This window comes from Salvelinus fontinalis, chromosome 9 (assembly GCF_029448725.1).
Source record: "Salvelinus fontinalis isolate EN_2023a chromosome 9, ASM2944872v1, whole genome shotgun sequence".
Lineage (NCBI taxonomy): Eukaryota > Metazoa > Chordata > Actinopteri > Salmoniformes > Salmonidae > Salvelinus > Salvelinus fontinalis.
This window is the reverse complement of record NC_074673.1, coordinates 31,936,914-31,964,309: the sequence shown is the minus strand read 5'-3', so window position 1 is coordinate 31,964,309 and position 27,396 is coordinate 31,936,914. Positions and strand designations below refer to the sequence as shown.

Genomic DNA, 27,396 nt, shown 5'->3' with positions numbered 1-27,396 from the left:
CTGGCTGGCTGGCTGGCTGCATCATCAGCAGAGTGCAGGCATCAATAGAGAGATAGAGAGATAGGAGCTACTGTAACAGTAGAATGTAGTCTATATATAGAGAGATGGGTCGTTGTTAGAGCTACTGTTTCCAAAACATGCACACACATGCTATGAAACTCAATGCACAAGCACAGTGCACGCAAGCATGAAAGCACACACACAAACACACACTCACACTCACACTGGGATGCTCTGGCAGGGAAGTCTGATAATGGATTCAGCTCTGACATTTAGACTGATTGCAGTTTCATCAGTCTGTCTCTGTGTTAACTGTGTATCAGGATGTGTGTGTGAGTGTGTGGTGTGTATAAATGCATTGTATTAATAAGCATTTCAATGCATGTGTGTATTTGTGTGTGGGAATGTGGAGTGACTGGATATGTTATTAGTGGCTGGCTACAACAGAAGTAATCACAATAGTCATTCTATTGTATGTGTACTGATGGCTTACCCTGAACACAAGGCCATGTATTTGATAGTGATCTGTTACGTGAACAATACACCCCATGCAACAATACAATATCCATACACATCAAAACTATTATGGTAGGTTGAAATGACGTCATTACCGCACACCATTTTGGAGACACTTATCATTAATGCCAATCAGTACAAACAACCATTCATCCATTGTGTCTCCAATGCAGGTTGCTATGTACATTGCTAAGGAATGACAAGTCCCTAGAGCTTATATGTCATCATAGAGATCTTTAAAGTACTGACCAATACTATTCAGCACTGTGTGTGTGTGTGTGTAGCGTTTCCACAGCTGCAAAGAAAGGTCAGACACATTATCTTCAGATCCTGTACCTTTTCTTCCAACTACAATGACTTCATGTAGACACAAACACGCACACACACACACGCGCGCACGTGCGCACACACACACACACAAACAGACACACACACAAACACTCAGTCAGGCTCAGGATGTGTGTTATGTAAGAGAGCAGCCATTGTCAGAGCAGTACAAAGGGACTGGCAGGAGAAAGGAGTGGGTTTAGAACCCTGCTACTACAAGTCAGATCACAGCTGCAGCTCCACTTTACAGGGAGACATCCTCTTATATACCTGACACACACACACACACACACACACACACACACACACACACACACACACACACACACACACACACACACACACACACACACACACTGAACATCGTGTATGATAAATAGCTAGACAATCACTGAAATATGAATGGTGTTCTCTTACAGTATAATATAGTTATTATCTGCCTTCTTCACAGAGCTACGGTACTGTGCAGACATCTGTCTGACTAGGGGGCATGTCTGTGTTTCCTGCTGGAGGCTATGTACTGTATGTACATGTAGGACCGCTGCTCGTGTGTGTTTTTCTATGATGTGACCATACCTGACACAGAAGTACAGTACGATGGGTCCAGACTTCTTGGGGAACTCGTGTTCCAGAACCCTTCGGTCCAACTGCAGCCAGCTGAAATGACCCCTGGAAACACAACAACCAATCGAATGTCAGCATACTGCACACCCAACCAATGAGGAGACAGAATCAGTACACTACAGAACTAACTTGAATTAAAACAAATGTGATCTGATACATAGATTCAATAACATCACTAGAATGTAAAAATGCTGCAACTAAATGAATAGTACAGCCAAGCTCCCTGCGCTTCACACTCTACCCATCCTCTCTCTTTCTTTCTCTCTGACAGGGATGAAAACTGCAGAGGCAGCTTGTCACCCTGGTAACCCTGCATGGTGTTATGGGCAACATGCAATCGTCTTTTTTCTAATTCTCTTGTTCAGAGTTCAGCTCTTTCAGCTCTCAGACACAGAAACAACCAATCTACATCATAGAACTTATGGACTGGCAGAAAAACAGAGAGACAGAACTGGGGTGTGTCTTTGTCACAGGAGGTTGGTAGCACCTTAATTGGGGAGGACGGGCTTGTGGTAATGGCTGGAGCGGAATCAGTGGAATGGTATCAAATACATCAAGAGGTAGAAAATACCACAGACTGTCAATAACCAACAGTATTCTAGGGAATAGCAGGCTGGGACAAGAGTGTATGACTGGAAATAAAAGTTCTATATTTAGGCAATAAGGAAAGGGAAACAGGGATACCTGGTCAGAATGCCTTCAACTGAAATGCAATAAGGCCCGAGGGGGTGTGATTTATGGCCAATATACCACGTCTAAGGGCTGTTCTTAAGCACAACACAACGCGGAGTGCCTGGACACAGCCCTTAGCCGTGGTATATTGGCAATAAACCACAAACCCCCAGAGGAGCCTTATTGCTATTATAAACTGGTTACCAACATAATTAGAGCAGTAAAAATAAATGTTATGTCATAACCGTGGTATACGGTCTGATATACCAAGGCTTTCAGCCAATCAGCATTCAGGGCTCAAACCACCCAGTTTATAATAATACTTTCACCTGTCATCCTCTGGGCTCACATCCTCACTCCCAAAATAACATAAAATGTCATCCTCTGGGCTCACATCCTCACTCCCAAAATAACATAAAATGTCATCCTTACATTTTAACATACATTTCTCCTTTTATGATAAACAGGGTAGGGTGTAGTTACATCCCATTCGAGGTGTGTAAGTGCTGGGCTGGAACAAAACCCTGCACATCACATATATCCCCAGAACCAGGACTACATCCATGGTGATGGTAGTGTATCCCCAGGACTACATCCATGGTGATGGTAGTGTATCCCCAGGACTACATCCATGGTGATGGTAGTGTATCCCCAGGACTACATCCATGGCGATGGTAGTGTATCCCCAGGACCAGGACTACATCCATGGTGATGGTAGTGTATCCCCAGGACCAGGACTACATCCATGGTGATGGTAGTGTATCCCCAGGACTACATCCATGGCGATGGTAGTGTATCCCCAGGACTACATCCATGGTGATGATAGTGTATCCCCAGGACTACATCCATGGCGATGGTAGTGTATCCCCAGGACTACATCCATGGTGATGGTAGTGTATCCCCAGGACCAGGACTACATCCATGGTGATGGTAGTGTATCCCCAGGACTACATCTATGGTGATGGTAGTGTATCCCCAGGACCAGGACTACATCCATGGTGATGATAGTGTATCCCCAGGACCAGGACTACATCCATGGTGATGGTAGTGTATCCCCAGGACTACATCCATGGTGATGGTAGTGTATCCCCAGGACCAGGACTACATCCATGGTGATGGTAGTGTATCCCCAGGACCAGGACTACATCCATGGTGATGGTAGTGTATCCCCAGGACTACATCCATGGTGATGATAGTGTATCCCCAGGACTACATCCATGGTGATGGTAGTGTATCCCCAGGACTACATCCATGGTGATGGTAGTGTATCCCCAGGACTACATCCATGGTGATGGTAGTGTATCCCCAGGACTACATCCATGGTGATGATAGTGTATCCCCAGGACTACATCCATGGTGATGGTAGTGTATCCCCAGGACTACATCCATGGTGATGGTAGTGTATCCCCAGGACTACATCCATGGTGATGGTAGTGTATCCCCAGGACTACATCCATGGTGATGATAGTGTATCCCCAGGACTTCATCCATGGTGATGGTAGTGTATCCCCAGGACTACATCCATGGTGATGGTAGTGTATCCCCAGGACTACATCCATGGCGATGGTAGTGTATCCCCAGGACTACATCCATGGCGATGGTAGTGTATCCCCAGGACTACATCCATGGTGATGATAGTGTATCCCCAGGACTACATCCATGGTGATGGTAGTGTATCCCCAGGACCAGGACTACATCCATGGTGATGGTAGTGTATCCCCAGGACCAGGACTACATCCATGGCGATGGTAGTGTATCCCCAGGACTACATCCATGGTGATGATAGTGTATCCCCAGGACCAGGACTACATCCATGGTGATGGTAGTGTATCCCCAGGACTACATCCATGGTGATGGTAGTGTACCCCCAGGACTACATCCATGGTGATGGTAGTGTATCCCCAGGACCAGGACTACATCCATGGTGATGGTAGTGTATCCCCAGGACCAGGACTACATCCATGGTGATGGTAGTGTATCCCCAGGACCAGGACTACATCCATGGTGATGGTAGTGTATCCCCAGGACCAGGACTACATCCATGGTGATGGTAGTGTATCCCCAGGACCAGGACTACACCCATGGTGATGATAGTGTATCCCCAGGACTACATCCATGGTGATGGTAGTGTATCCCCAGTACCAGGACTACATCCATGGTGATGGTAGTGTATCCCCAGGACTACATCCATGGTGATGATAGTGTATCCCCAGGACCAGGACTACATCCATGGTGATGGTAGTGTATCCCCAGGACCAAGACTACATCCATGGTGATGGTAGTGTATCCCCAGGACTACATCCATGGTGATGGTAGTGTATCCCCAGGACCAGGACTACATCCATGGTGATGGTAGTGTATCCCCAGGACTACATCCATGGTGATGATAGTGTATCCCCAGGACCAGGACTACATCCATGGTGATGGTAGTGTATCCCCAGGACTACATCCATGGCGATGGTAGTGTATCCCCAGGACCAGGACTACATCCATGGTGATGGTAGTGTATCCCCAGGACCAGGACTACATCCATGGTGATGGTAGTGTATCCCCAGGACCAGGACTACATCCATGGTGATGGTAGTGTATCCCCAGGACCAGGACTACATCCATGGTGATGGTAGTGTATCCCCAGGACTACATCCATGGTGATGGTAGTGTATCCCCAGGACCAGGACTACATCCATGGTGATGGTAGTGTATCCCCAGGACTACATCCATGGTGATGATAGTGTATCCCCAGGACTACATCCATGGTGATGGTAGTGTATCCCCAGGACCAGGACTACATCCATGGTGATGGTAGTGTATCCCCAGGACCAGGACTACATCCATGGTGATGGTAGTGTATCCCCAGGACTACATCCATGGTGATGGTAGTGTATCCCCAGGACCAGGACTACATCCATGGTGATGGTAGTGTATCCCCAGGACTACATCCATGGTGATGGTAGTGTATCCCCAGGACCAGGACTACATCCATGGTGATGGTAGTGTATCCCCAGGACTACATCCATGGTGATGGTAGTGTATCCCCAGGACCAGGACTACATCCATGGTGATGATAGTGTATCCCCAGGACCAGGACTACATCCATGGTGATGGTAGTGTATCCCCAGGACCAGGACTACATGCATGGTGATGGTAGTGAACCAGAGAGACTTACGTTTCATCTGTGTAGGAGATGCCAAAGTATTCCTTCTCCTTCAGGTTGAAGTGGGAGGCCACCAGATCCAACAGGTCCTTGGCCATCAGTTTGGGCTGCAGGGAAACACACACACACACACACACACACACACACACACACACACACACACACACACACACACACACACACACACACACACACACACACACACACACACACACACACACACACACACACACACAGGCAGGGTTAGTCAGAGTGTGTGTGTGATTCTGTTTGTGTAAGTACAGGTTATGTGTTAATCTGAGTGTGACTGTGTATTCTAATAGCAATTGATTTACTGCAGTGACAGATGGAGGTGAGGGGGGGAGTCATCTGAGAGTGACAGATGGAGGTGAGGGGGGAGTCATCTGAGAGTGACTGATGGAGGTGAGGGGGGAGTCATCTGAGAGTGACAGATGGAGGTGAGGGGGGGAGTCATCTGAGAGTGACAGATGGAGGTGAGGGGGGAGTCATCTGAGAGTGACAGATGGAGTTGGGGGGGGGAGTCATCTGAGAGTGACAGATGGAGGTGAGGGGGGAGTCATCTGAGAGTGACAGATGGAGGTGAGTCATCTGAGAGTGACAGATGGAGGTGAGTCATCTGAGAGTGACAGATGGAGGTGAGGGGGAGTCATCTGAGAGTGACAGATGGAGGTGAGGGGGGAGTCATCTGAGAGTGACAGATTGAGGTGAGGGGGTCATCTGAGAGTGACAGATGGAGGTGAGAGGGGAGTCATCTGAGAGTGACAGATGGAGGTGAGGGGGGAGTCATCTGAGAGTGACAGATGGAGGTGAGGGGGGAGTCATCTGAGAGTGACAGATGGAGGTGAAGGGGGGAGTCATCTGAGAGTGACAGATGGAGGTGAGGGGGGGTCGTCTGAGAGTGACAGATGGAGGTGAGGGGGGAGTCGTCTGAGAGTGACAGATGGAGGTGAGGGGGGGAGTCATCTGAGAGTGACAGATGGAGGTGGGGGGGTCATCTGAGAGTGACAGATGGAGGTGAGGGGGGAGTCGTCTGAGAGTGACAGATGTAGGTGAGGGGGAGGGTCATCTGAGAGTGACAGATGGAGGTGGGGGGGGGGGGTCGTCTGAGAGTGACAGATGGAAGTGAGGGGGGAGGGTCATCTGAGAGTGACTGATGGAGGTCAGGGGGGAGTCGTCTGAGAGTGACAGATGGAGGTGAGGGGGGGTCATCTGAGAGTGACAGATGGAAGTGGGGGGGTCATCTGAGAGTGACAGATGGAGGTGGGAAGGGGTCATTTGAGAGTGACAGATGGAGGTGGGGAGGGGTCATTTGAGAGTGACAGATGGAGGTGGGGGGGTCATCTGAGAGTGACAGATGGAGGTGGGAAGGGGTCATTTGAGAGTGACAGATGGAGGTGGGGAGGGGTCATTTGAGAGTGACAGATGGAGGTGGGGAGGGGTCATTTGAGAGTGACAGATGGAGGTGGGGAGGGGTCATTTGAGAGTGAGGGGTCATTTGAGAGTGACAGATGGAGGTGGGGAGGGGTCATTTGAGAGTGAGGGGTCATTTGAGAGTGACAGATGGAGGTGGGGAGGGGTCATTTGAGAGTGAGGGGTCATTTGAGAGTGACAGATGGAGGTGGGGAGGGGTCATTTGAGAGTGAGGGGTCATTTGAGAGTGACAGATGGAGGTGGGAGGGGTCATTTGAGAGTGAGGGGTCATTTGAGAGTGACAGATGGAGGTGGGGAGGGGTCATTTGAGAGTGAGGGGTCATTTGAGAGTGACAGATGGAGGTGGGGAGGGGTCATTTGAGAGTGAGGGGTCATTTGAGAGTGACAGATGGAGGTGGGGAGGGGTCATTTGAGAGTGAGGGGTCATTTGAGAGTGACAGATGGAGGTGGGGAGGGGTCATTTGAGAGTGAGGGGTCATTTGAGAGTGAGGGGTCATTTGAGAGTGAGGGGTCATTTGAGAGTGAGGGGTCATTTGAGAGTGAGGGGTCATTTGAGAGTGAGGGGTCATTTGAGAGTGAGGGGTCATTTGAGAGTGAGGGGTCATTTGAGAGTGAGGGGTCATTTGAGAGTGACGGATGTATAAGTGTTGTATAAGTGTTGCTGACAGTGCAGGTGCGCATTCTCTCTCTACCCGATCTACACTCCCACTGCAGAGTCACAGGAATAAGTAGAGAACTGTACCACCATATCAAGGTGGGGTCTCACTCTTTGTTGACAACAAACACTGTCTTACTCTGCAAGGGCCAGTGTGGGTGCAAGCCTTTGCTTCATCTAAGAGCAGTAAAACAGCTGATTCAACTAATCAACTAATCATAGTCTCCATCAAAGTTAAATACTGTAGGATGTCTATCTTTTAGCCTCTGTCACAATGACTTCACACGTTCAGCCACTGAACACAGAAAAGACGCATCATTGAAGACTGCAGGCCAAGACCATGCCAGCACACTAACTGTTGTAATGAGAGTCGGAGAGGAGAAAGGAAGCCAGACAGAGAGAGAAGAAAGTAAACAAACAGAGATAAAAAGAGAAGGGGAGGGCTAAAGGGAATGAGGGAAGAGAGACCATGTGAAAGAACAAGAAAATGAAAAACAGAAAAGGAGAAAGAGGGAGAGAAATATAAAGAGAAAAGAGACACACAGTGCTGCCATATGTATGTGGTAGGGATTTTTAGAGAGAGAACCCCACCCTGAGGTTAAGCATGCTTGGCTACACACTGACAGCACAGCATCACTCACTCACACTCACTCACACACACACACACAACATGCACACTGCAAGCATGGACACAAGTGCACACACACACACATAAAAAATAACTACACCTACACAAGGGGGGAGAGAGAGAGAGAGAGAGAGAGAGAGAGAGAGAGAGAGAGAGAGAGAGAGAGAGAGAGAGAGAGAGAGAGAGAGAGAGAGAGAGAGAGAGAGAGAGAGAGAGAGAGAGAGAGAGAGAGAGAGAGAGAGAGAGAGAGAGAGAGAGAGAGAGAGAGAGAGAGAGATCTACAGTAGATATAAACCAGGGAACTCAACTACTGGATGGATATTGTCATTTATTGGAATAGTAACAAACCCCACCTCACAAGCTCATGTCCTGTCATTCTACATGTTGCCATGTATTATGTGTGTTCATATAATACCTGAGTGACTCAAAAAAATCAATCGAGGCGCCCTGGGGGTCACGGCCCCTGGGCACATAATCTGGCAATGATAACACTACCTATCTAGGTAACACTGGTCATTTCTGACAGGTTCTAGATAGCTCTCAAAGGTCTGTAAACTGAATGACATAGCAAGAGGAAAACTGCCCATGCACTACCAATTTCTACATTTACAATTACAACTCTCAACAGCAGTAAGTTGAAAGCCCGACTGAGTACTATAAATGTATTATTATTATTTATTTGTCAAAGAAATTGGGGGCCGCGGTTCACATTGACGCCGTTCTGTGTCTGGTTCCGGACTGCGGGCCGCCAGTTGACCAGCCAATATACAGTAGAAAAATATACTGTATAAATAAACTCTCTCTCTGTCTCTAATCTATATCTCTCTTAGTCTCTCTTCTCTCTGTCTCCCTCTCTCTCTCTCATGTTGTAGTGTGCTACAGTGTATAATTGGAATAATGAGTGTTTTGGTTCAGTCTCAGACCTACAGAGACAGTTTCTCATTAACCAGTAGCCACAGCAACAATAGTCATTAGCCCTGACTGGCCACACCCTCCTGGCTATAAATAACCAATTAGAGGAGATGTGGAGTGACAGACAGCACAGTTATGTCTGTTATGGGGGAACTATGAGAGTGAGAGAGCTAGAGAGAGAGCGAATGAGAGAGAGCGAGAGAGAGAGAGAGAGAGGGAGAGAGAGAGAGAGAGAGAGAGAGAGAGAGAGAGAGAGAGAGGGTGAGACAGATATTGCTGATTAGAAAACAGTAGCAGCATCCTCTCCTGAACTGAGGATATCAAATCTAATATTATTCATCACATGCTTCGTAAACAACAAGTGTAGACTAACAGTGAAACACTTACATATGGGCCCTTACAGCAATGCAGAGAGAAAGAAAAAAGATAAACAATAGAAAAGTAAAACACGTAATAATAAAAGTGATAATAAATACACAGTGAGTAACGATAACTTGGCTATGTACACAGGGTACCAGTACTGAGTCTATGTGCTGGAGTACAAGGTAAATGAGTTAGATATGTGCATATAACTAGGAATAAAGTGACTGGGCAACACGATTGATAATAAACAGTAGCAGCAGCATGTGCGATGCGTCCAAAAAGTTATCACGAACAACAGCACTAGAAAGATAAGCATGATTACCTGATAATAAGTGTGTGTGAGGCGCGTGTGTGTGTGTGTAGATGAGAGTCGGAGTTAAAAAAATCACTGGCAGAGCGGTTTTGGCCCGCTGGCCGCCTGTCGCCCATCCCCTACCTTAGACCAGACAGACCTGTGTTAATAGTTATTATCATCAGCACCACAGGTCATTACACAGTCTACAGTACAGCTGGGGCTGAGACAGGAGACAGAGGGGGAGGATGGAAGAGTGGGACAGGTGATGCGGGAATGGGGGGAGGCAGAAGAAGACTAGAGCCACAACTGAGACAGGGAGGCAAAGGCGGAGGAGGGAGGAGTGGGAGGGGATGGGGTGAAGGAGTGGAGGACTGGAGCCACGACTGGGGCTGAAACAGGGACAACCTCATAACTTATCTTAATAACTGTATGAACCTCAAAATGATTTATAATCTTTACCATCCTCCACCCTGGAAGGCTGTGAGAGGCAAAGGTAGGCCTGTCAGTGCTTGTTACCAGGTAGATCTATTGGAGCTGTCTGGTGGTTTTGGGTCCCAATGGGTTCATTCCCAAAAACCCTTCCCTATTTCTCTTTCCTAAAAGGGGGAGAGCCTTTCCTCTATCCAGCTCACAGGAAAAAAAAATTCTATGGTCCCGTTAACCCCTCAACGGCCTACTGAACATCCGCCCACCGAGGAAGAGAGAGAGAACGGGAGAGGGGGGAAAGAGTGAGGGAGACCTAGATGGCTGAAAGAATTATATGCAGAGTGAAAATTGTATCTGTTCCTTCTCTCTCTGTCTGTCTATCCTCTTTCCTCTCCTCCCTTCCTATTTAATATCTTCCTGCTTCCTCTCTTTCTCCTGACTGAGAGGATGGAAGAAAGAGAGGATGACCAAGTATATGTGGAGAAATATGAGGCTTAGAGAATGAAAGAGGGAGACAGAGAGAATGAGAGAGAGAGAATAGGATAGCAAGAGTGAGAGGTAAATATAGGCTGAGTAAAGCAAAGAAATGAGGGAGAGAGAAATCCTTCATCATACAATGAAGGTTTACTAGAAACGGACTGAGAGACAGGAGGATCAGTTCTGCCATGTTAATCAGATCCCACTGCATGCAGAGCTATCGTCTCTTCTTCTCTACTTTCTACTCACCTCGACCTACTCTCCCTATCCTCTACTATACATCCTGTCTCCTTCTGTCCATCCAGAGCTACCTTCTACTCCTTTCTCTTTATTTATACATACTTTGCAGCAGCAGTAGGATTTATTGATGAACAGACAGAACACACAACATTGTGTGACAGTCAATGTTACTGAAGATGGTTAGGAGGAAAAGGGAGGGAGAAGGGTGCTCCATTGTTGTGATGACACTGCTATGTAGAAACTAGGGATACCCGATATAGCGGTAAACATATCGGAATCGGACGATATTAGCTAAAAATGCCAACATCGGTATTGGCCTGATGTCTAGTTTAACGCTGATGTGCAAAACCAATGTCAAAATGACGTGCATACCTATATAACGTAGGTACATGCCATACGACGTCACCCAAAATTTTGCGCTACATGTGCAACACAGCATTCCTAACCTAGCCCACAATGTCTGCTGTTTGGATTGAGCAGTCAACAAGTCGAACAGTCATTTGAAAGAGTAAGAACATTTCAGAGAGACAACTCAAAGGCGAAATCCATTAACGCCAACATAATGGAATTCATTGCCCTTGACAATCAACCGTTCTCTGACGTGGGTGATGTTGGCTTTCGCGACTGGTCGAGCAACGGTACACACTACCAAGTGAGCTATTTTTCAGATGCTGCCCTACCGGTATTACACAGTAATAGCGTCACTGCTATTAGCTTCACGACATACTATGGAATGCTGTTTGGGTCTTTGCGTGTCAAAAAAGATACACGTCAAATAACACTATTTGATGCTTTAAATAACACTATTTGACGCATTAAATAAGCTTTTAATTAGACATGTCAAGTAACACAGTTCTATTATAGAATGTTGTGTGTTCTGAATTTGAACGTGCAAACCAATCGCCACCACTACTATCAGTAGCACTGTCATAGCTGTACAAAAAAGTCTGCAAACAAGCAAACACTGGCCACGAAGATGTGTTTACAATACCGCGTTGGTAATAAATCATTATTTGTTTGACCGCAACTTCTGGGGTAGCTAGTTAGCTTGGTACCTGGCTAGCACCAATACAACCTGCCTGAAAACAATAACCAGTAGAAACTGCAGTCATTTTCATTAGTCTTAGCAATTTAGGAATCCTTATGATGTAGCCACTTGTTGTTCACCTATTGAAATTGAACTTCAGTTCATGAAAATAAATAGCTAGCCAGCTACTTAACCCTGTTTCCCAAAGCTAACATTATAAGCAGCCAGCTAGCTTCATCTGGCTAGTGAGGCTCGACCTGAGCGGGTTATGTGTTGTGAAGCTAGCCAACATAAAGGATTATGCACAATAGTGAAATTTTCAGTTTGCCTTCAAAAAAAAAGTACCTCTTTGAAAGTGATGCAGAAGGTTACAATTGGTGTAATCATGCCATATTTAGACCAGATAATGTTAAACATGGTTGGAATGTTAGGTAATTAAATGGGGTATCAGTCTACTCGGTGACACCCACAGAACACAACTGTGAAGGGTTTACGCAAATATTGTAGCTCTTATCGCGTGACTGTGACCGTGTGAAATCACATCCCCAGTCAGCCTATTGTGTGTATTGACATTCAAATTGCACTGTACAGCTTTACCTAAGGATTGGGGATCAATCAGTCTACTCAATACCCAATATATTTTCCCCCAACGTCCTCCTTAGAGTTATCTGACTCCAAAACATCCACGCATTATTGTTTTTCCTCGGGAATAGTGTTCAATACACATAGGTTGACAATAAATGTGGCTCTATTCACAGTTGTTTCAGAGTCCCGCAATAAGAGCTACGTTCTCTGTGTGTCACTGAGTAGACTGATACTCCATGTCATTGATCCACAATCCATAGGTAAGGCTGTACAGTGAAATAAGTTTGCCCCCAATGCAACTCTAAAGTACAATACATCCAGTGTGATTTCAACAGATTTAGTCAAATTAACAAATTATTGTCTTTTGTTGGTTTTATATAACAACAGTCCAACCTCGTTTAGCATGATCTATTCAATTATGGCATAATTATAGTACTTGTATTCATTTACATTAGTGTCAATTACATACTTTTATTTTGAAGGCTAACCGCAAAGTCCACTATTGTGGCTAGTCCTTATTGTGGCTAGCTGCACATAGATGTGTCCGACCACCATTAATCAAATAAGAACTGTCTTATAAATTAGGGTTATTTTAGATGATGACACCTAGCTATATAATTAGCTAGCTAACTACAGCTTCTGAAACAGATTATGTTGTTTTGCTATGTTTTTGGGGAAGAACATTTTTTACATCCATGAGTTAGCTAGCTTTTGTTTATGACCAGCACTGTAGGTGCGCGAGACAACTTTACCAGATTCATAGCATACGTATCGATGAATCATTGTGACATATGAAATGCGAGTGATAGTGTAATCAATGTGTAATAACTACATAAAAAATGTTTGAACACGTAATGTGCAGTCATGTTCACGTCCTGATTGGTCAACAAGCTTATTTGACACGTGTCATTTAACACTTCAAATATTGTTATTTGACGTGTATCTTTTTTGACACGCAAAGATCCAAACGGCGTTCCATAGAAATCCTGGTTGAGAATGAAACGACTGAACAAATGAACAACAAAAGAGGACAGCAAGTAAGTGAAATTTTTTTTTTTGATTATGTTATTCTGGTAATGGCCAAAAAAATAAAATGGTAATGGCCAATACATAATGGCCAAAAAAATTACTTTTTGGTCAGTGTGGTGTGTGTGTGTGTGTGTGTGTGTGTGTGTGTGTGTAACCTTTATTTAACTAGGCAAGTCAGTTAAGAACAAACTCTTAATTACAATGACGGCCTACCCCGACCAAACCAGGACGACGCTGGGCATATTGTGCGCCGCCCTATGGGACTCCCAATCACGGCCGGATGTGATACAGCTTGGATTCGAACCAGGGACTGTAGTATGCCTCTTGCACTGAGATGCATTGCCTTAGACCGTTGCGTCCATGTGTGTATGTTAACTTCTTGCGACTACAGGGGGTGCTGTTTACTCATTAGCATATTTGCATTACAGATTAAACGGCTTCCTACTCTCCTACTTTATCGTACAATATACATATTATTACTATTATTGGATAGAAAACAGTCTCTAGTTTCTATAGCCGTTGGAATTTTGTCTCTGAGTGGAACAGAACTCATTCTACAGCAATTTCCCTGACATGGAGTCAGATTTCACACATTTTGGCTCCTGATCTGGAGTCAGTTTAAAGGCCACTGTGAATGCTATAAGGATACGGACACTGCTTACGTCTTCCCCTGGATGCCTTTACGTGATGACGCTTTGAATGGTATCGATTGCCCAATCACAGCCACTATAAAACAAAAACACGTGTAGGTAGGAACTCCTTTCCAGCTGCGCCGGACGCACGGTGGACACCGACCCGTTCTTTTTCCAAGCATTAGTGGAGCCAGTAATATTTCTCAGGTCATGTTTTTACTCGTTATAGGAGTTAAAAACATCATAAGGTAGTTAATTTAAACCGTTTTATAGCAATTTATATCCGTTTAGTGCGCATTTTGGGACATTTATTTCTGAGACTTTTTGAAGAGCCGGGCAGGTTTCCAGTTCATGCCGAACGCAGTTGGCATTTCCACATGGCAAGAGGACAGCTTTCGACCAAAAGACGATTAGACCCAAGAAAGGATTCTTTGCCCAAGATTCTGATGGAAGAACAGCTCAAAGTAGGAACAATTTATTATGATAAATCGTGTTTCTGTCGAAAAATGTTAATCACTTTTGACGCCATTTTGTTTGACGTAGCTTCGCTTGGCGCAAACTGTATTGAAAAGTAAGGATAATTTTAAAAATATAAATCAGCGATTGTATTAAGAATTAAATTGTCTATCAATCGCTGTCCACCCTATATTTTTTAGTCACGTTTATGAGTATTTATGTATACGACTAGATCACTGTCTAATATGGCGCACGACATTGTCTGACCAGCTGGGCAACTTTTGTCATTGTCTAACCATGATTTTGGTGGCTAAATATGCACATTTTCGAACAAACTGTATATGTATGTTGTAATGTGATGTTACAGGAGTGTCATCTGAAGAATTCTGAGAAGGTTAGTGAAAAAATTAATATATTTTGGCGATGTTTACGTTATCGATCTCTTTGGCTAGAATCAATGCTCTGGTAACGTTTGCATATGTGGTATGCTAATATAACGATTTATTGTGTTTTCGCTGTAAGACACTTAGAAAATCTGAAATATTGTCTGTATTCACAGGATCTGTGTCTTTCGATTAGTGTATGCTGTGTATTTTTACGAAATGTTTGATGATTAGTAATTAGGTAAACACGTTGCTCTATGTATTTATTCTAGTCCATTTGTGACGGTGGGTGCAATTGTAAACTATGATATCTACCTGAAATATGCACATTTTTCTAACAAAACCTATCCTATACCATAAATATGTTATCAGACTGTCATCTGATGAGGTTTTTTCTTGGTTAGTGGCTATCAATATCTTAGTTTAGCCGAATTGGTGATAGCACCTGATGGAGTAAGAAACTGATGGAGTTAGAAAAGTGGTGTCTTTTGCTAACGTGGTTAGCTAATAGATTTACATATTTTGTCTTCCCTGTAAAACATTTTAAAAATCTGAAATGGTGGCTTTATTCACAAGATCTGTATCTTTCATTAGGTGTCTTGGACTTGTGATTTAATGATATTTAGATGCTACTATTTAATTGTGATGCTATGCTAGGCTATGCTACTCAGTGTGGGGGGGGGGTGGGGGGTGCTCCCGGACCCGGGGTAGATACTCGTGAAAGGTTAACTATTTAACTGTACTAGAATGCTTAAAAGGCCGCAATTTTTTTTAATATCGGTTATCGGTATTGGTTTTTTGGGCAAGAAAAATATTGGATTTCGGTATCAGCCAAAAATGTCATATCGGTGCTTGGTATTCAAGCCAAAGAGTTCAATCTTGGTTTCATCAGACCAGAGAATCTTGTCTTTTAGGTGCCTTTTGACAAACTCCAAGAGGGCTGTCATGTGCCTTTTACTGAGGAATGGCTGCAGTCTGGCCACTCTACCATAACGTCCTGATTGGTGGAGTGCTACAGAGATAGTTGTCCTTCTGAAAGGTTCTCCCTTCTCCACAGAGGAACTCTGGAGGTCTGTCAGAATGACCATCGGGTTCTTGGACAACCCTGACCAAGGCCCTTCTCCCCCCCATTGTTAAGTTTGGCCGAGCAGCCAGCTCTAGGAAGAGTCTTGGTGGTTCCAAACTTCTCCCATTTAAGAATGATGGAGGCCACTGTGTTCTTGGGGATCTGTGCCTTGACACAATCCTGTCTCAGAGCTCTACAGACAATTCCTTTGACCTCATAGTGTCACGTTCCTGACCTTATTTGCCTTTGTTTTACTTTGATTAGTTGGTCAGGACGTGAGCTGGGTGGGTAGTCTATGTTATGTGTTTCTATGTTGGGTTGAATGTGTTGCCTGATATGGTTCTCAATTAGAGGCAGGTGTTTGACGTTTCCTCTGATTGAGAACCATATTAAGGTAGGCTGTTCTCACTGTTTGTTTGTGGGTGATTGTTCCTGTGTCTGTGTCTGTCGCACCACACGGGACTGTTTCGTTGTCTTCCGTGTTTGTGCTAGTCTGTACCTGTTCGTGCGTTCTTCGTGTATATGTAAGTTCTTATGTTCAGGTCATTCTACGTCGTTTGTTATTTTGTAATCATTTCAAGTGTTCTTCGTGTTTCGTCTAGTTTAAATAAATTTCGTTATGTCTGCATACAACGCTGCAATTTGGGTCCGACCCTTACTCCTCCTCCTCGGACAGCCGTTACAGAATCACCCACCAACAAAGGACCAAGCGGCGTGGGAGTAAGCAACAGCGATCGCAGGATTCATGGACATGGGAGGAAATATTGGACGGAAAAGGTCCATGGGCACAGCCAGGAGAATTTCGCCGCCCCAAAGAAGAGCTGGAGGCAGCTAAAGCTGAGAGGCGGCGATATGAGGAGGCAGCACGGAAACGAGGCTGGAAGCCCGCGAGTCAAACCCAAAAATGTATTGGGGGGGGGGGGGGGGGGGGGGCTCCGGGGAGTGTAGTTGGGTCAGTCAGGAGACTTGAGCCAACTCCTCCTGCTTACCGTAAGGAGCCGGTGAGGGCGGAATTGGAGGTGAGTGACGCAGAGACAGTGAAGGAGTTAATGGGGAAATTGGAGGAGAGAGTTATGAGGGATGTACTGGTTTGGTGCATGAGGCACGACATCCGTCCGACTGAACGTGTTGGTGAGTTGATGTCACCGGGAACAGCTCTCCATACTCGTCCTGAGGTGCGTGCTAGCCGTCTGGTTAAGACAGTGCCTACACCAAGCCTCCTGTGCGTCTCCAGAGTCCTGTGCGTCCTGTTACTGCTCCCCGCACTAGCCCTGAGATGCGTGTCCCCAGCCCAGTACCACCAGTGCCGGCACCACGCACCAAGCCTCCTGTGCGTCTCCAGAGCCCTGTTCCTCCTCCACGCACTAGCCCTATGGTGAGTGTCTCCTGCCCATTACCACCAGTGCCTACACCACGCACTAAGCCTCCTGTGCGCCTCCAGAGTCCTGTGAGTCCTGTTGCTGCTCCCCGCACTAGCCTGAAGGTGCGTGTCCTTAGCCCGGTACCTCCAGTTCCGGCACCACGCACCAGACCTACAGTGCGCCTCAGCCGGCCAGAGTCTGCCGTCTGCCCAGCGGCGCCTGAACTGCCCGTCTGCCCAGCAGCGCCTGAACTGCCCGTCTGCCCAACGGCGCCTGAACTGCCCGTCTGCCCAACGGCGCCTGAACTGCCCGTCTGCCCAACGGCGCCTGAACTGCCCGTCTGCCCAACGCCGTCTGAACTGTCCGTCTGCCAAGCGCCGCATGAACTGCCCGTCTGTACTGAGCCTGCAAAGCCGCCTGTCTGTACTGAGCCTTCAAAGCCGCCCGTCTGTCATGAGCCTTCAGAGCCATCTGCCAGACAGGAGCCGCTAAAGCCGTCCGCCAGACAGGAGCCGCTAGAGCCGTCCGCCAGACAGGAGCCGCCAGAGCCGTCCGCCAGACAGGATCAGCCAGAGCCTTCCGTCAGACAGGAGCAGCCAGAGCCTTCCGCCAGACAGGAGCAGCCAGAGCCTTCCGCCAGACAGGAGCAGCCAGAGCCGCCAGCCAGCCATGAGTAGCCAGAGCCGCCAGCCAGCCATGAGCAGCCAGAGCCGCCAGCCAGCCATGAGCAGCCAGAGCCGCCAGCCAGCCATGAGCAGCCAGAGCCGCCAGCCAGCCATGAGCAGCCAGAGCCAGCCAGCCAGGATCCGCCAGAGCCAGGATCCGCCAGAGCCAGCCAGCCAGGATCCGCCAGAGCCAGTCAGCCAGGATCCGCCGGAGCCAGCCAGCCAGGATCCGCCAGAGCCGCCAGCCAGTCAGGAGCCGCCAGAGCTGCCCTCCAGTCATGAGCTGCCTTCCAGTCATGAGCTGCCCTTCAGTCATGAGCTGCCCTCCAGTCATGAGCTGCCCTCCAGTCATGAGCTGCCCTTCAGTCATGAGCTGCCCTCCAGTCATGAGCTGCCTTTCAGTCATGAGCTGCCCTTCAGTCATGAGCTGCCCTCCAGTCATGAGCTGCCCTCCAGTCATGAGCTGCCCTCCAGTCATGAGCTGGCCTTCAGCCCGGAGCTGCCCCTCAGCCCGGAGCTGCCCCTCAGCCCGGAGCTGCCAGTAGTCCAGAGTTGCCCCTCTGTCCTAAGCTACCTCTCTGTCCTGAGCTACCTCTCTGTCCTGAGCTACCTCTCTGTCCTGAGCTACCTCTATTTCCTGAGTTATCTAGGGGGGGACCGGTGTTAAGGTTCCTAGACCAGGGTCGGTGGCGAGGATCGCCACTCGGAGGACGCTAAGGAGGGGGACAGAGACAGTTGTGGAGTGGTGTCCTCGTCCTGCGCCGGAGCCGCCACCGTGGACAGATGCCCACCCAGACCCTCCCCTTTAGGTTCAGTTTTGCGGCCGGAGTCCGCATCTTGGGGGGGGGGGGGGGGGGTGTACTGTCACGTTCCTGACCTTATTTGCCTTTGTTTTACTTTGTTTAGTTGGTCAGGACGTGAGCTGGGTGGGTAGTCTATGTTATGTGTTTCTATGTTGGGTTGAATGTGTTGCCTGATATGGTTCTCAATTAGAGGCAGGTGTTTGACGTTTCCTCTGATTGAGGACCATATTAAGGTAGGCTGTTCTCACTGTTTGTTTGTGGGTGATTGTTCCTGTGTCTGTCGCACCACACGGGACTGTTTCGTTGTCTTCCGTGTTTGTGCTAGTCTGTACCTGTTCGTGCGTTCTTCGTGTATATGTAAGTTCTTATGTTCAGGTCGGTCTACGTCGTTTGTTATTTTGTAATCATTTCAAGTGTTCTTCGTGTTTTGTCTTGTTTAAATAAATTTCGTTATGTCTGCATACAACGCTGCATTTTGGACCGACCCTTACTCCTCCTCCTCATCCGAGGAGGAGGCATTAGACAGCCGTTACACATAGCTTGGTTTTTGCTCTGACATGCACTGCCAACTGTGGGAACTTATATAGACAGGTGTGTGCCTTTCCAAATCATGTCCAATCAATTGAATTTACCACAGGTGGACTCCAATCAAGTTGTAGAATCATCTCAAGGATAACCAATGGAAACAGGATGCATCTGAGTTCAATTCCGAGTAAATAAGGTATTTCTGTTTTTATTTTTTTATACATTTGCCAAAATATCTAAAAACCTGTTTTTCGTTTTGTCATTATGGGGAATTGTGTGTAGATTGATTAATTAATTTAATCAATTTTAGAATAAGGCTGTAACATAACATGTCTGAATACTTTCGCAATGCACTGTAAGGACAACTCAGAATATGCTATTCTGTTCTTCTGAAATAGGCTACATTTTCTACATAGCATGTTTCTTTAGACCTCTCTAAAATAAATGATGGATTTATTGTGATGGTGTAGGCTATAATAAATGGATGTACAGTATTAGACTTTTTTAAATGTATATGTTCCAAAGGTCTGCACCAGTGGCTTGTGGGCTAGCCAGGAGATGCTAAACGTGTTTATGTTAATTAACGGTCAATAATCGTGAGACCGGCAGTTATTTGCATGACAATCACCGGCTGACAAAATTTCATGACCGCCACAGCCCTAGTCTGAATCAGTCCTTATTACAGCGAGAGTAGGGACAAGGGAGCGCAGAAAGAGGTAGAGGTTAGGAGACATAGTGGGTTGAGAGTCACAGTTTAGGACATCATTATGACTGACCAACTGGATTTCTTAACGAGAGAGGGGGTGTGTCTGTGTGGAAGGATCAGGTGAGCAAAAGACGGCGCAGTGTCATCCAGTTAGCAGTAACTGAGCCCCCGAGGAGAAGAGCTTACACACACACTGTGCAGTCTCCTTATCCCTCCTCCTTAAGTGTGTGTGGGTTTATGTATGTACGAGGTGTGTTTACCTGTACGAGGAGCTCCAGCTTCCTGTCGTCCAGGAGATGGACCTGACATCGCCGCCCCTCTGTCATCTGAGAGAGAGGAGAGAGATGTGTTAGGCTCTGAACATGAATTCAAACGGACAACTAGAAAAACCCTAAACCAAGTTTATTCAACCCACTGGATGCTTTAGCTGCAAACACACGTGTACATTACCAAACAGGCATTTATATGTCAAAACGAGATTAGGGATGTAACTTCTCAGAACTGTCCATCTGTTTCTCATACTACCTAAATGTTGTCATTGCGGTCGAACGGTCTGGTTGCAGTTCCTCTTCATCCGGTCACTTCTCCATGATGTTTATAAGTGACCTTCTGTTCACCGTACTCATCAGACTTTGGACATACACTACCAATCAAATTTTGGGGTCACTTAGAAATGTCCTTGTTTTTGAAAGAAAAGCTAATTTTTTTGTCCACTAAAATCATATCAAATTGATCAGAAATACAGTGTAGACATTGTTAATGTTGTAAAAGACTATTGTAACTGGAAACGGCAGATTTTTTATGGAATACCTACATAGGCGTACAGAGACCCATTATCAGCAACCATCACTCCTGAGTTCCAATGGCACGTTGTGTTAGCTAATCCAAGTTTATCATTTTCAAAGACTAATTGATCATTAGAAAACCCTTTTGCAATTATGTTAGCACAGCTGAAAACGGTTGTACTGATTAAAGAAGCAATACAACTGGCCTTCTTTAGACTAGTTGAGTATCTGGAGCATCAGCATTTGTGGGTTCGATTACAGGCTCAAAATGGCCAGAAACAAAGACATTTCTTCTGAAACTTGTCAGTCTATTTTTGTTCTGAGAAACTAAGGCTATTCCATGCGAGAAATTGCCAAGAAACTGAAGATCTCATGCAATGCTGTGTGCTACTCCCTTCACAGAACAACGCAAACTGTCTCTAACCAGAATAGAAAGAGGAGTGGGACGCCCCGGTGCACAACTGAGCAAGAGGACAAGTACATTAGAGTGTCTAGTTTGAGAAACAGACGCCTCACAAGTCCTCAACTGGCAGCTTCATTAAGTAGTACCCGCAAAACCCCAGTCTCACCGTCAACAGTGAAGAGGCGACTCCAGGATGCTGGCCTTCTAGGCAGAGTTCCTCTGTCCAGTGTCTCTGTTCTTTTGCCCATCTTAATCTTTTATTTTTATTGGCCAGTCTGAGATGTAGCTTTTTCTTTGCAACTCTGCCTAGAAGGCCAACATCCTGGAGACGCCTCTTCACTGTTGACGTTGAGACTGGTGTTTTGCAGGTACTATTTAAAGAAACTGCCAGTTGAGGACTTCTGAGGCGTCTGTTTCTCAAACCAGACACTCTAATGTACTTGTCCTCTTGCTCAGTTGTACACCGGGGCCTCCCACTCCTCTTTCTATTCTGGTTAGTGCCAGTTTGCGCTGTTCTGTGAAGGGAGTAGTACACAGCGAACATGAACATGAATTATGCCCCTATTTCAGATTACTCTGACGTTTTTCTTACACTGTACCCAATGATTTATAAAACTTGCTTGTTAGGTCAAGGTCCTCATTGTGGTTTTACAGACATGTTTAATACGTTTTATATACACACTTTATTTGAATATTTATGAAATGCATATTGTTATATTTGGTAGCACTTATTTGTTTTTCCTTTGCCTCCAACCCCATTTGATGTGTGGACTGTATGTGGGTGGGGCTAGGTCTACAGAAGGGTGCTAATTTAAAAAACTCACAAAAGCTCTGACGAAGGCCCTGAGGCCGATACGTAAAGCTTATTAAAGATCAGTGATACTATCAAGAGCAGTGTGCGCGTTCCTTGTTATTTTTTCTCAGTAAAACATCTTACAACTAACGTTGCAATATGGATTCAACACTAATAATGCACTAATAACCAAAAAACTACAAATCACAAGTGAACATGTGAACAAGGGCATGTGGTCTTTGCTCCTCCTCTCAGCATAGAGCACACAGACACACGCAGTGCTGTAGAATGTTTAAATTCATCTTAGACTTAACAAGGTTAGCTGAGCTGAAACCACAATAGACCAATAGATTATATTTCCTGTGTGTGTGTCTTCCTGCTGGATATATCTGACATTCCTCTCCTAAAGGGGGAAGTCCACCAACAGCTAGACAATCAGAGCATTAGACAGACAGACCTTTCTTACTCTTTCCCTCCTTTTTCATTGTATTATCTTGTGTTCATAATGTGTCTGTGTGTGTCTGTGTGTGTGTCTGTGTGTGTGTCTGTGTGTGTTAGCCAAAACTGGCACTACTACGCTGCCAAGTTTGGGTGTAAACATTGGAGCAGGTGGAACGACAGTACTTCAGACTGACACACACATACACACTATCCTTTCCAACACAATGTTGCTAATCTGCAAGTGTCTGTTATTGTGTTGTACTGTATGTGGGAGTGTGGTTGTGTGTGCGTACATGCATACATTATGTGTGTGTGGGTGTGTGTGTTGAGCACATGTGGACTGTCTTTGCAGTGTAACAGGAAGAGGAGACCCTGGGGAACACAAACTCTTCAGGCCCTGCCCACATCCTCACATCTGGGGGAGAGGAGGGAGGGAGAGGAGGAGGAAAGGGGGACAGGGGGAAGGAGGGGAAAGACTGCGAGAGAAAAGCCATAGCACAAGAACCCCAAAGGGGTGAGATGGGTTATGTGTTCCAATGTATTTTTAATGTCCTTCCTATCTCCAAAACATGTCATGTCAGACATACACACACTGATGTGTTCTCTATAGTTGTCCATCTCCAAATCACACACACACATCCAGTAGCCCCTTCAGACACAGTAACATGTTACACACACACACACAATGGGAGCGAGCTTGGGACTGCCATGTGAAGTCATTGGTTTTTGAATGGCTAGCAGGCTTGTGAATTCCTTTTAGCCAGGGGAACCCTTTTCCACCACTAATGTTTTCCAGAGACAGCAAAAGAGAGAGTGGACCGAGGGCAGGTGGACAGTCAGCCTTCACCTATTGATAAACACCCAGAGTCATCCCCCCTGGCACCTGGCATAACTCTGCTGGCACACCTCTGATAACATAGAATCACTATACCAGATGTTCGTGTGACTTTGTGTGGGCAGTGGGTATACCTCACCATGTGCTCCAATATAGCAGTAGGGTGAGTGATTGGAGGTGAGAATTGGCAGCGGACTGAGGACAGAGCGAGACAGAGAGAGAGAGGGATAGTTCAGCACTGTGTCAACACACATCCCTGTGTGAGTTCTGCCCTTAGGCTGCTGCCAGTGTGTGTGTGTCTGTGTGTGTGTGTGCGTGTGTCTTTAGGCTGCAGACTCCAGCTTCCTTTGATGGGTTTTGTGTCCCTCCCATTCTGTTTAGAGTGGCTGCACCCGCACTCACACACACCCTCCACCTCTCCCAGGTGCTGTCTTCTCCATCCTCCTAATAATAGGAGAACCTTTGTCATCTGAAAGTAGGTTTTCCCATAGATTAGTGCAGGTACCTCTACTAGCCTACAGTGTGTCTCAATCCACAGTCCGCTTTGTATATATTGTTATTTTTTACTGCTGCTCTTTAATTACTTGTTACTTTTCTCTTATTCTTATCCTTATTTTTTTAACTGCACTGTTGGTTATGGGCTCGTAAGTAAGCATTTCACTGTGAGGTCTACACCTGTTGTATTCGCCGCATACGCTTAATACAATTTGATTTGATGTGATGCACTCGTTTTACTTGCTGTAACATGTGCGCTATGCAGAACTATAGGTCAGTCCTCAGTTCCTGGAGTTGAGTTCTCCCACATACTCAGAATGTATGTGTAAATGAGCCGTCAGTCAGCCATAGTCTGGTCTGTGTGTATATTCTCCCCCAAATGACTCTTCTGCTTTCCCAAGATTCCCGAATACCAGTCAGTCCATACTGCCTGTCCAAGATCTCCCTGTCTGGACAGAGATAGATTAGGATAGAGATCACTGGCCAAAAATCTGCTGACCCCTGAGACCTGCAGTGCAGACAAAGATACTGCTGCAGCACGCAAACACACACACACACACACACACACAGACACAGACACAGACACAGACACAGACACAGACAGACAGACAGACAGACAGACAGACAGACAGACAGACAGACAGACAGACACAGACACAGACACAGACACAGACACACACACACACAGCTGGCTGTTTTATCTACATACAGGCAGCATCCATTTTCTCTCTCTGTTATAATAAACTACACCAATGAATGAGGAAACTTTGCTTGAGGCACTAGGGGAGAATATACACCACAATAACAGGCAAAGTTACAAATCACTGGCTTAGGGCTATCTGTTTAGGTAACCCATTCCAAGGAGGAAATGGTCATTAAAGCTATACAATATTCAGTGATAAAAAAATATATATTCACTGAGAATCGAAGGCTACAACATGCAACAAAGTGTTTAGACTTGCTACAGTAAATGGTTGTGAATGTTACCAAAAACATATATAACGTGAGGTAATTTATAAACTACACTATCAAAGTCATTAGATAACCTTCCATTCACAGTACAGAAACATCATGAGACAGCAGTCAGATCAAATCTACTAGGAACACAAGACCATTGTTGTTAAGAACCGGATATTTCCATAACACAATTACTTCAGCAATTGAAAGTGCAGTCTACACGGACTGTCTAGTTATGACAATAACTATCTGTGACTGTAGCTGACAGGTTTGAAATGTTACCTTGTAACATTATTAGGCTAAAGCACGAGTTGAGGCACAGAACGTTCTTGTTGTATCATTGTGGCCCTAAACTGGAAACACAATCTCTGCAATTTGGTATGCAGGCTCTCTTACACGCGCACCATACTTAACCCTGTAATAACACAACAAATCACATGGGGAAAATAGACACGATGCTAGTCTAGTGACTGGAGCAGCATTGTGAGGTTGAATCGATAAACAAGCTGTAGCTAGGCATAATCAGAATGATTCCGTCGCCGAATTTTCTTTACCAATAACAAGACAAGTTTAAATGCATCCCTTGGTAGGCTAGAGGATGGCTGTCTCTGGTCACATCCAGGGACAGGGCAGAAATTATAGCTGGTTTGCTGAGCTAACGTTAGTTGGCTAGCTATTTCATTTTAGATAGGCTATTCGGTTCTAGCCTACCCAGCGATATGTCAAAACACAAACCCGCATTTTTCGGAATAGACTATTTGGATCATGTTAATTTACACACGCACCACATGGTCGAATAAATAATGAAAGCGACCGACGTTTTGATATGGGGCGATACAGCAGAAAGGCAAAGATCGACGTTTACCTTAGAAAAATGTCGGGGTCGCTCAGACATAAAATCCCACACGGATGTTTTAGATTTGTCGAGCCCGAAATAATCCCAATAAAAAATGCATTAAATCCAGTTGGTAAAATCCTTGTTTCCCCGGCCTAGAACGGCATCAGCATCCATGCAATAGTGACCGGTGCAACTCACACAGGAGAAGAGTTGCAACCTGATTCCCGTTTTCCGTTAAACCGGTCTGACAACGGAGCCAAGACATCCCATCTCCTTCTGAACAAGCGCTCTCCCACACACAAGCAGCGACTCTGGCCTGCTTCCAACCAGTAGAGCTGCACCGTTCAATGGCTCATCCTCCCACCGAAACAGAGGGCTTCTCCCCGGCTACTCAGACCATCCGACCCCCCTCCTCTCTCCCTGGCGACTCCGGCGCCTAGCAGAAACGCTATGAAAATGCAGAGGGTGGCTGTACCAAAAGAAGACAGAGAGGACCGACGGAATTAAATAATAATCTCAAACGGCCTGTTTTAGTCAATTAAGCCACACAATTTGGTTTTCTTCTCCTCTCCCTCGCCCTCTTTCCTCTTGCCTGTTCTGAAAATACGGGAATAATGGAGGCAGGCTGTGGGGGCGGGGAGAGACTAAAGGGGGACATTTCTTTCTGCAGCTCGCAGTCATGAGAAACTGCAGATGGCTGTGTGTGTGTATGTGTGTGTGTGTGTGTGTCTGTGTCTGTGTGCTGAGAACAGCCGAGGAACGACCTACAAACAGACATCTGGATCTGCACACCAGGAGCCCAAAATCATCTAGGAAAGGTCTCTCACTCTCTCTCCCTCTCTCTCTCATTCTCTCTCTCTCTCTCTCTCTCTCTCTCTCTCTCTCTCTCTCTCTCTCTCTCTCTCTCAATTCCAAAAATTCAATTCGATTTCAATTTAAGGGCTTTATTGGCATGGGAAACATATGTTTACATTGCCAAAAGTATATAGACACCTGCTCGTGGAACATCTCATTCCAAAATGATGGGAATTCATATGGAGTTGGTCCCCCCCTTTGCTGCTATAACAACCTCCACTCTTCTGGGAAGGTTCCCACTAGATGTTGGAACACTGCTGCAGGGACTTGCTTCCATTCAGACACAAGAGCATTAGTGAGGATGGGCAATTAGGCCTGGCTCGCAGTCGGCGTTCTAATTCATCCCAAAGGTGTTCAATGGGGTTGAGGTCAGGGCTCTGTTCAGTCAAGTTCTTCCACACCGATCTCGACCAACCATTTCTGTATGGACCTCGCTTTATTGCTGAAACAGGAAAGAGCCTTCCCCAAACTCTTGCCACAAAGTGTGAAGCACAGAATCGTCTAGAATGTCATTGTATTCTGTAGCATTAAGATTTCTCTTCACTGGAAATAAAGGGCCTAGCCCGAACCATGAAAAACAACCCCAGACAATTATTCCTCCTCCAACAAACTTTACAGTTGGCACAATGCATTGAGGCAGGTAGAGTTCTCCTGGCATCCGCCAAACCCAGATTTGTTCGCCGGACTGCCAGTTGGTGAAGCGTGATTCATCACTCCAGAGAAGTTGTTTCCACTGCTCCAGAGTACAATGGTGGCGAGCTTTACACCACTCCAGCCGAAGCTTGGCATTGTGCATGATGATCTTAGGCTTGTGTGCGGCTGCTCAGCCATGGAAACCCATTTCATATAGCCCCTGACGAACAGTTCTTGTGCTGACGTTATTTCTAGAGGCAGTTTAGCTTGGTAGTGAGTGTTGCAACCAAGGACAGATGATTTTTACGCGTTTCTAGACTCTGCGGTCCCGTTCTGTGAGCTTGTGTGGCCTACCACTTCGTGGCTGAGCTGTTGTTGCTCC

The 27,396-nt window shown here is 46.1% G+C and overlaps 1 protein-coding gene across 11 annotated transcripts in view; it reads right to left on the bottom strand.

The window, feature by feature from the left end:
- The window catches only part of LOC129862424 (FERM domain-containing protein 4A-like), a 225,350-nt gene that overhangs the window by 32,511 nt on the left and 165,443 nt on the right, over nucleotides 1-27,396 (bottom strand). For 9 of the 11 annotated variants that reach the window (XM_055934100.1, XM_055934103.1, XM_055934099.1 and 6 more), the window contains exons 2-4: nucleotides 20,240-20,305; nucleotides 5,306-5,400; nucleotides 1,420-1,512 (exon numbers count right to left, since the gene is read on the bottom strand). In XM_055934100.1, coding sequence (XP_055790075.1) covers nucleotides 1,420-1,512; nucleotides 5,306-5,400; nucleotides 20,240-20,305 — 254 coding nt within the window. Of the gene's footprint in view, nucleotides 1-1,419; nucleotides 1,513-5,305; nucleotides 5,401-20,239; nucleotides 20,306-25,553; nucleotides 26,354-27,396 lie in introns of those variants that run through there. The other 2 variants (XM_055934105.1, XM_055934107.1) reach the window with 2 other exon arrangements.